This window comes from Tasmannia lanceolata, unplaced genomic scaffold (genome assembly GCF_043159265.1).
Source record: "Tasmannia lanceolata isolate RefF3 unplaced genomic scaffold, GAP_Taslan_0.1 ptg000015l, whole genome shotgun sequence".
Classification (NCBI taxonomy): domain Eukaryota; kingdom Viridiplantae; phylum Streptophyta; class Magnoliopsida; order Canellales; family Winteraceae; genus Tasmannia; species Tasmannia lanceolata.
The window spans coordinates 19,032,861-19,043,547 of record NW_027518692.1 but is presented as its reverse complement, the minus strand read 5'-3'; the positions used below and the strand labels follow the sequence as shown (position 1 = coordinate 19,043,547).

The 10,687-nt window shown below is 39.1% G+C and overlaps 1 protein-coding gene across 1 annotated transcript; it reads left to right on the top strand.

The window, feature by feature from the left end:
* Window positions 1-4,119: 4,119 nt before the first annotated feature.
* On the top strand, window positions 4,120-6,116 carry LOC143846541 (3-hydroxy-3-methylglutaryl-coenzyme A reductase 1-like). Its single transcript, XM_077354996.1, has one exon. The coding sequence runs from the start codon at window positions 4,296-4,298 to the stop codon at window positions 5,961-5,963; it is 1,668 nt and encodes a 555-aa protein (XP_077211111.1). The 5' UTR covers window positions 4,120-4,295; the 3' UTR covers window positions 5,964-6,116.
* The last annotated feature ends 4,571 nt before the right edge of the window (window positions 6,117-10,687 follow it).

Genomic DNA, 10,687 nt, shown 5'->3' with positions numbered 1-10,687 from the left:
ACCATATTCTTTAGCCTAATGTTTTAAGGATGCTACAATAATAATATTTTTTATCATCATCATTAGGCAATCCACATGGAATCATGCAATTTTTTAATGTACCCAAATAATCAGTAATATGCTCCGGTTGGAGTGTCACTCTTAAGACCAATTTCAATATTGTGTTCACTTCTTTTCCCTGGTGCAGCCTTTTTTTTCATGACAAGACCTTGACAAGACAGAATTTTTGTGTTCACTTCTTTTCCAGGGAAAAATATTATCAGATGTGGAATTTCTTATTTAAAAGCTGAAAATGACGTGGAAATTGACTTTTTCCCTGTTACTCGAGATTTGGTTTCCGATTAAATATATCGGAAAGAGGCTTTCCAAGGAAAACGAAACATTTTCCTTGACAGTTTTCCCGGATTCCTTTTCCTTCTGCCATGTCACCTGGAAAGGAAAGAAAAACGAAATCCTTTCCTTTCCTTTCCGGGGAAAAGAAGTGAACAGAGCCATTTTAAAACAAAAGGTAAAAGGAAAAGAATGGAATCCTCCTCTAGTCCTCGGCATGAAGACAAATATTCACTAGAAGGCCAAGGCCATGATTCAAACGGTTAGGATAGGCTATTTGTTGAAGGTTTTTTTTTTTTTTTGGGAAAAATACAAATACACCCCCTCAACTTTCTGACACATTCAACAACAACCCTGAGTTTTCAAAGCCATCAACGACACCCTTGTGGTTACAATGGGTGTTTTTAACGTGACGGAGTGGATGGCGAGGAGGAAATGACCATAATGCCCATCCTTATAAACCGAAAAGAAGACACTTCAACGTTCATTTTTTCCTCTACAACTAGGGTTTCACAGTTCGGCCAATGAATATTCCATGGAAAAAAATTTCATGGTTGCAAAACATGCACTGAAAGTGCATTTGGGTATACCCAAATTGCAAGTTGGTTATACATCCAATTCTACGTTAGCAATTTGCGCTTATATTAAAATATGGTGTTTAGCTCAGTTGTTCGCTGAGTTCATATTCAGTTTCATTTTAACCTGATTAGATGGGGGAAGATAGTTAGGCTTCGTCAAACTGACTTTATTTTCAAGGGAAGACAAACAAATAGGGGTTGGAAAATATTAACCCGGGTAAGATTGAGTCTTCGGTCCATCAAGGGAGGGGGTCTAACATATACAAATTGTAACTACAGGGGGGTGTCGCTGATGACTTTGAAAACATAGGGTTATTGTTGAATGTGTCAGAAAGTTGAGAGGGTGTTTATGTATTATTCCCTACTTTTTTTTAATTGTGGCCCATTCACAGTAGAGGTCACGGTATGGACAGTTGAAATAGTCCGATCAGAGAGCCAGGAGGGTGTCAATGGACTCAAACGGTCTTGTAGATAAATTATCCAAACATTATAGACATGATTTGGGAACAACAGCTAGATCCGAATAGTCTCTCTGGCCCAAAATTGTTTCGCATCATGACCCATACGTAGTCACAAGATCAGATGGAGCATCTAGATCAAAATGGAGCGTGCCTATATTTGAAAGTACCCTACATATTTCGTTCATACATGTCTATTCATGAGAGGTATTTTCATGACATTTAAATCCTGATTGGGTTTTTCTATGATGGGTTGGAGATCCATAAATTAATAGATTGGGATTTGGATCCCAGATTCTATTCCATAGCTCTCTACTCAAGGAGACAAAATAGTCCCTTAAGTATTGTCATCCTGTGTTATTAGATGAATCTGAAGGCCAAACTATCATCTTCTTCGTCTTCTTCTTCTTTTGAACTTGTCAGAATGTGCTCACTGATTGATGATCCAACGTCTGCCTTTTAAATTCCTCCTATATTCCTTCTTGATCATCGTAAAGACGAAATCATGTGTATCGTTCTATTTGTGGATGTACAATCTCATTTTCGTATGTGATAGGGATGCAACTTGGGACGGGCTCAACCCAAACTTGACGGGTTGAACCAGATTTGGGCTCGGGTTGGGTTGGGTTAGGTTAGGGTTGGGAAAAACCAACCCGATTTAATTTCGGGTTGGGTTAGGGTTGAGGCCTTGGCAACATGACCCAACCCGAACCCAACTTCCGTCCTCTAATTTTATCATGATTTTCATTGGGTTATGGTTTTTTGTTTTTTTTCTGTTTGGCCCTTTGTGAACCGAACCCACCCTACTAAACCCGATTAGAATTCAGATTAGATGGGATGGGTTAGGGTTGAGAGATATAGGGGCAGGTTGTGTTAGTGTTGACCATCCTCAACCCTCGAGGCTTGGGTTGGGTCGGGTTAGGGTTGAGGTATTGCTAGGGTTGGCCTCAATGCGATCCAACCCAACCAGAGTTGCACCCCTAATATGTGATGCAAGATCTAGGTTCAAGTACGGGACCGAGCGAAAGCTTAATTACATGTCATTGCTTTCAAAGGCTCTTACATGGTATGTCTTTAGTCCTGGTGTGCAGGGCATTAAACTCCCGACCCTTTTTTGTCGCTTGTGGGTCCTCTACGTAGGAAATGATATATTCGCCCCTTTCTCTTACTTGGGCCACCAGCTTGTGGTGTAAAGAGTAGTCATAAACACAGTTAGCAAAACGTGATTCGCCAAAAAAACGGAAAGGTAAAAATTCAAGTTTAATACAATACTGGTTCAAAAAACATAGTAAAAAAAAATGGAAACACAAGAAAATGAGTTTAGAATTTTGTCATTTACAAAATATGGTGGGGTAAAATTGGAAAGTTGGCACAAAAAAACGTGTTTAAAACGCATTTTAAACGTGTTGAAAATGTTTGCCTAAAACAAACAGAGTTTTATTCGTTGTGAAAGTTCTAAACGGAGTTTTAAAAAAAATCCGTAGTTTAAAACGGAGTTTTGCTAACCATGGTCATAAGCATGGTTTTAAATTACGACCAAAATCCGAAATTACCGACACCAAAACCCATAAAAACCGAAACGCTCATTTATTTTGACCGAAATTTTGGTTTTCCCGAAATTTGACCCAAAAAATCTTTTTTTTAATATTATTTTAATATTTCACCAAAATTACCGAAATTTCAGCCGAAATTGTCGAAATTTAATATTGATTAAAATATTACTTTCGGGTTTTGTACAAATTTCAAACTCCGAAACCGTACCAAAACCGAAATTTTGAACCTAGGTCATAAATACACTACAGGGGCTGGCCAGGGAAGAAAAGGGGATGAAAATGTCACTTATCTTTACTTTTACTTTTACTTTACCTCTTTGTTGTGACCAGTGGAGCCACCTTAAATTGGCATGGGACCTTCGTACGTTCATGGGTCCAATTCACAACAGCATATGAATGAACGTTCGTGCCCTCTAGCTCTCCTTCCACTCACCCTACACTAGGGCTGCAAATGAGCCGAGCCGAGCCGAGCTTTGGGGTGTTCGGGCTCGGCTCGTTTAGTTTTTATGAAGGCTTGTGTTCAGCTCGGCTCGTGAAATATTCGAGAAAGCTCAGCTCGTTAAGTGGAACGAATGATAAAATCATACATCCGTAGGATTTGAACCCAAGCTCCCTCTAAATCCAGCACCTCAACCACTCGGCCAAACTTTCATTTGTGATAAATTATCCACATTTTTTTATTACATATATAAAAAGCAAACATAATCCAAGCTTTAAAGCTCGGCTCGGCTTATTTATGAACCGAGTCTAAAAAGCTCGCGAGCTTTTCCGAGCCGAACTATACATAGCTCAAGTTCGGCTCGTTTATTTGGCGAGCCTAATTTTTGGGCTCGAGTTTGGCTCGTTTAGTAAACGAACGAGCCCGGGCCAAGCTTTTAACGAGCCGAACCCAAACATGTTCTCCGGGGAAGTTATAAATTCGTTCATTTTCTTCCCTGGGCCACCCCCTCTACTCTTTATTTGGTTCCAGGCATTTACCCCATTGGGTGAGAAGACAGAAAAGGGAGTGAATGTATCATTTTACTTCTCCATTAGTCAAAGTCAAGCTTCTTCTCATAATATCAAATGGATCTGATACACCCACTTTGAATGTATCCTACCCACTGAGCTTCAGCATGCAAGTGAAGGAAGCTCCCACGAAGTCTCTTACAGCCTACTTAGAAGACCACATTTGAGAACGAGTCTCAAAAAAAATACCGTATAGTATTATTATTTAAAGGATCAAGAGCAGACCAAATACCCCAAGATCTATATAAATACGACATAGGGAAGAAAGAACGAACAGCATCGGTGGTGAGCGGTCTCTTACGCCTCTCTCTCTCTCTCTCTCTCTCTCTCTCTCTCCGAATTTCAGATTAAAATCAACAGATTCTGCAATGGAAACCCCCATGAAAATCTCTACACCATTCTCTGCAGAATCAAAGGAAGATTTCTTTTCCTCACCAACCAAAATCCAAGCATCTGATGCACTCCTAGTCCCTCTCCGCCTTACAGACAAATTCTTCTTCCCTCTCTTCTTCGCCTCTGCTTACTTCCTTATGGGCCGTTGGAGAGAAAAAATCCGAACCTCCACCCCTCTCCATCTTCTCACCTTCTCCGAACTCGTCGCCATAATCTCCCTCCTCGCCTCCTTCATCTACCTCCTCACCTTTTTTGGTGTATCCTTCATCTCCCGCTCCTCTTCGTCTGACCCATGGGACGAAGAAGAAGATTTTATCCAACAACGCCCGTCTCCTACTCCACCCACCACTACTTCTCTTACTCCTGTACTCCCAAAACAAGAACCCATCTCGGGTGAGGATGCTGAAATTGTAGCCATGGTTGTATCCGGATCTATTCCTTCTTACTCGCTAGAATCCAAGCTCGGAGACTGCAAAAGGGCAGCCTCCATTCGCCGTGAGGCTCTCCAGATCACGACCCAGAGATCCCTCGAAGGACTTCCTCTAGAGGGTTTTGATTACGAGACAATTCTAGGCCAGTGCTGTGAGATGCCCGTTGGGTACGTTCAGATTCCTGTGGGAATCGCGGGCCCACTTCTGATGGACGGGATGGAGTTCTCAGTCCCCATGGCCACCACAGAAGGGTGCTTAGTGGCTAGTACTAATAGGGGTTGTAAGGCAATTTATGCTTCTGGAGGGGCAACGAGTGTGCTTTTGAAGGATGGAATGACTAGAGCACCTGTTGTGAGATTTGGGACTGCCAAAAGGGCTGCTGATTTGAAGTTCTTCTTGGAGGATCCCATCAATTTCGAGACGATCGCGGTCGCCTTTAACAAATCTAGTAGATTCGCGAGGCTTCAGAGGATTCAATGCTCTATGGCTGGGAAGAATCTCTATATTAGATTTACTTGCAGCACTGGTGATGCTATGGGGATGAATATGGTTTCTAAAGGAGTGCAAAATGTGTTGGATTTTCTTCAGACTGATTTCCCTGACATGGATGTAATTGGCATTTCTGGTAATTTCTGTTCTGATAAGAAGCCAGCGGCAGTGAATTGGATTGAAGGGCGTGGGAAATCAGTTGTTTGTGAGGCAATTATTAAAGAGGAGGTGGTGAAGAAGGTGTTGAAAACTAATGTGGCTGCTTTGGTAGAGCTGAATATGCTTAAGAATCTTGCGGGGTCGGCGGTGGCCGGAGCATTGGGTGGATTCAATGCTCATGCTAGTAACATTGTGTCTGCGGTGTTTCTTGCGACCGGTCAGGATCCGGCACAGAACATAGAGAGCTCTCACTGTATCACCATGATGGAAGCTGTTAATGATGGGAAGGATCTTCATATCTCTGTCACCATGCCTTCTATTGAAGTGGGTACTGTTGGAGGAGGGACCCAACTCCCTTCTCAATCGGCTTGTTTGAATCTGCTTGGTGTGAAGGGTGCTTGCAAAGAATCACCAGGGGCTAATGCGAGGCTCTTGGCCACCATTATTGCGGGGTCTGTTCTTGCGGGAGAGTTATCTCTAATGTCTGCTCTTGCAGCAGGGCAGCTTGTGAAGAGCCACATGAAGTACAACAGATCAAACAAAGACGTGTGCAAAGCTGTCTAATGAGGAAAATTCAGAAGGAGAAAGGCTAAAAAAAGAAGAGGAAAATTAAGGCTTTGAGACTCCATTAAAAATGGAGAGCAATCAACTGACCTTGAACTGAAATAGCCAATGTCAAAATTTTCATCCATTTTTTGTTGTTTTTTCACTCAATGGGTTGGGCCACAAATCATTGTAAAAATGTCTATGTTGTACGAAAGAAAATTTAAGAATGGGAAACGATCGCTCTTTGGTAAACTGCAATGAAGTACGATGGTTTCATCTGATGAAGAAACTAATGTGTGAGATGAGTCAGCTTCAGTAGGAGACTAGATTAATGTCAGCGTAAAGAACTATCGGAAAGAATCCATATCTTAAGAAGCCCAAATATGATTCTTAAGACTGTTGGATAAAATAGACGGATCAGATTTCTACAGATCTTATAAACAAATAATGAAATAATGATATATGGCTTAGTTGAACCCAAAACACGTTACTTGAAACGAAAACATGTTACTCGACCTCAAAACAGTGCAAGTCAAAGCCAAAAATTCATATATTGTAAATTAAACCATAATTGAAATAAAACATGGAAAACAGATTGCACTTATCTCTTTTTATGAAAAAACGTTTATGGGAAACCCGATTAAGAAGAAGAAGGCTGAGTCGTGCCACTGGTCACTCTCCTTAAGAATCGTATCCGCCCCCTACCGGTTCAACCGGGATCCGCGAACCGATGCTCCAAGATAAAACAGCCAAAGTTGGCTCCAGTCCACGTTCACTCGCTGACTGGTCCACCCAGAACCACCTTAGAACTGTGCTCAGACACGGAATGAACAGAAGGAGATGAAGCAAAACCAGAAAACATAACCCTTTTTCTGTGTAAACCTCTTTCTTTTTCTGTTGGCAAAAGCCACCCAAACGTAGACCCCAAAAACTCTTAGCCTTACCCAAACCGTATTCTCTTCTCCTTTTTATAGACACCAAAGTGTCAGTTGGAAAGAGCCACCATTTATGGGTATTAATCTTGAGAAAAGTCACCATTAAGAGCCTAGAACGTTTCTCTTCCAACATTCATATTTGTAACCGTTGGAGATGAAACGGTTTTACAACTTTAATAGGTGTTATTATCATAATCATTTAGCAATTAATGGGGTAAAATGAAAACCGTTTTGGGCATTAAAAAGAATCTTTTCATTTAAAAAAACACTCAAAAGTCACTAGCTTTTGAAATAAGAGGGAAACCAAAATTTGAATCTTTTCCTATAAATTTTAAAGACAAGGCAAAAATCAGTTTTGGCTTTTCAAATTCTTTAAAATTTCCAATAATCCCCCACAAGATTCAAAATACAGTTACAATTTGAAAACGGAAGCATCTAAGCACATTAGAAAATTAGAGTGGAGTCATACCGGTGTCTTTTAGACTTCAACCGATATTTAGGATAAACAGATTACGTTACCGAGTATAGTTAGAGTTAGACTTCTTAAACCTTTCCTTGTAGGTGTAACTGGCTAACCTGTTACCCACACCCTACCTTTGATTCATTGGTGATTCATTCACAGTATTGGAACATTTTGGCCTTGTTCCCCTCTTGGTTCTCATGAATGTTCTAGAGAATTACCCGTTAAATTCTCATAGGAAGCGGCTTCACCTCCACATTCACTTAAGTCAGTCATCAAGTGTGCACCGCCAGCAACACACCAACCAATTCAGGTTATGAACTGATTAAGAGTCTCAAACTCATCCTACCGCATTTGCAGTGAACACTATCTTCCAATATTTTGCATCTAGAAGTGGGGGTAATAGTGTTAACAAACCATCTGGTGACTTGTTACTACCCATTGAACCTAACTCCAGGGATCTCCTTTTACATGGGTTGGGTGTCCATCACTAATGGTTAATGCCTCCGGCTTTAACCCCATTCCTTTCTGATGCCTTATACGCCACTTTATGTGGCTTTACCAGAGGATCTGCAGACTCCTCTTCGCCTTTACAAAGTCCAGTGTTATTATCCCACATCTGCTTTACCAACTTATGCCTGAGGCAATCATGCCCCTTTTGCCATTTAAGGTCTTACATTTGGCCTTGGCTAAAGCATTTTTTTGGCAGTCACTATATAAAATTACCGAGGGAACCGGTCTTGGCCATAATAGCCCATCTGCCATAAAAACATAACTTGAGCCATTTGGCTCCACCTTCTGCTAGGGATAAGGCTATAATCTTGCTATCATAGTGGGTCTTTACAATACATTTGTTTAACCGATTCTCATGAAATCGCTCCACCACTTAAGGTGAATAAGTGCCCATTGGTATACCTGGATTCTCTCAATTAGAGATCCATTAGCACAACCTAGCCTTCTTGAACAGCAGGGCCCCCACAATTTGAACAATTACCTCTTAATTCTAAGTTACCAGGTAATACCCATCCCAATTTGATGTACACATGTACCTTTCGAGCAACAAACCATAAGTGAGTACATGGCATTTACATTTTAAGCCGCCATAATCCAAAAATTATGGTTAGCCTCCCATTCAAGAATTTAGAGTCATGTCCATACGATACATTCAATTATCCAATCTTTATATAAGTATTCTTATGGACTTACTTTCTGCAACCTGCAGAATATATATATAATAGGCACATAATGCATATATTGTTCAAATTTTGTTCCAATATGCCAAATCTACTTATTTTCTAAAAAAATATAGAAAATTAGAATGACATTTTAACATGCATTATATTGATGAATTTCATCAATTCTTCTTTAGATAGAATAAACTAGTTAGGGTATTGCCAAACCCAATTTAGCTCTTAGAGTTCCCATGCCATAGTATATATAAAACATCATTTTCAATACATGATGGCAATACACCAAGTTCCTTAACAAAAACAAGAACTTTAAACTTTAATAGTGTATGAACTATATAGCATTCCAATTCAAGTAATGCAGATTTTTTCTCATTGAAAATGAATCATTACTTATATTGCCATTAGATTCATTTACAAGCATTCAACAAGACAAGCTTATCTCTTAAAGGCGTTTTAGCAAACACTTGACAAGCATCATTTTCTAACCATGTACCATTATCAAAACAAATAAGTGTCAAAACATTTAACTAGGTAAATGAGTGTTGATATCAAAACATAGGCTACTAATTTTATGAGCCACCACAAACGGTACAAATATCAAGCCCATATGATGATCAACCATGAATTCCCTTTTCTTTTATCAACAAACTAATAAAATTTCTTAAAACAGAAATTTAAGATGTTGAGGCAATTGCATAAAGATACAATAAGGAAATCCATCATCAAAGCCAAACAAGTATAATCTACTAGTTTGGGTGCCAATAACAATATTGAGTGCTAAGGTACTCAATCTTTTAATTTGCCAAACCAAATAAGAGATGGGTTTTTACACCAATTTAAAAATAAGGTGTTTCCTAAACCCCATCCATGTGATCCATTTAGTTCCAAACATTAAAAGAGTTTTAACTAAATGATGAAAAAAAACATCATATGAATTTCAACCAAGCATGTAAAATTCCAAAACTGTAATTGAAATAAATTATGGTACTTTTCATGTTTTAAAGAGTAAACATAAACGAATCAACAATTAACATCATAACATGAGGCTAAAAATCATTAAAATGTTCTATTTTCTTTTGAGAAATCTGAACATATCTTTTGACTTTGTTTGCACCAAAATTGGGTTTTTTTTATAAAGCCATATATCATAGATCAATAACAAGTTTGACCCTTATAAGAGAAGTAGTAAATCTGAAATACTACGATTCTTAAGTTTGTTGGATAGAATCCATATCTTAAGAAGCCAAAATATGATTCTTAAGACTGTTGGATAAAATAGATAGATCAGATTTCTACAGATCTTATAAACAAATAATGAAAGAATGATATATGGCTTAGTTGAACCCAAAATACGTTACTTGAAACAAAAACATGTTACTCGACCTCAAAACAGTGCAAGTCGAAGCCAAAAATCCATGTATTGTAAATTAAACCATAATTGAAATAAAACATGGAAAACAGATTGCACTTATCTCTTTTGATGGAAAAATATTTATGGGAAACCCGATTAAGAAGAAGAAGGCTGAGTCGTGCCATTGGTCACTCTCCTTAAGAATCGTATCCGCCCCCTACCGGTGCAACCAGGATCCGGGAACTGATGCTCTAAGATAAAACAGCCAAAGTTGGCTCCAGTCCACGTGCACTCGTGACTGGTCCACCCATAACCACCTTAGAACTGTGCTCAGACACGGAAGGAACAGAAGGAGATAAAGCAAAACTAGAAAACATTACCCTTTTTCTGTGTAAACATCTTTCTTTTTCTGTTGGCAAAAGTCACCCCAAACGTACACCCCAAAAACTCTTAGCCTTACCCAAACCCTATTCTCTTCTCCTTTTTATAGACACCAAAGTGTCAGTTGGAAAGAGCCACCATTTATGGGTATTAATGTTGAGAAAAGCCACCATTAAGAGCCTTGAACGTTTCTCTTCCAACATTCATATTTGTGACCGTTGGAGATGAAACGGTTTTGCAACTTTAATAGGTGTTATTATCATAACCATTTTGTAATTAATTGGGTAAAATGGAAACCGTTTTGGGCATTAAAAAGAATCTTTTCATTTAAAAAAGCACTCAAAAGTCACTAGCTTTTGAAATAAGAGGGAAACCAAAATTTGAATCTTTTCCTATAAATTTTAAAGACAAGGCAAAAATTACTT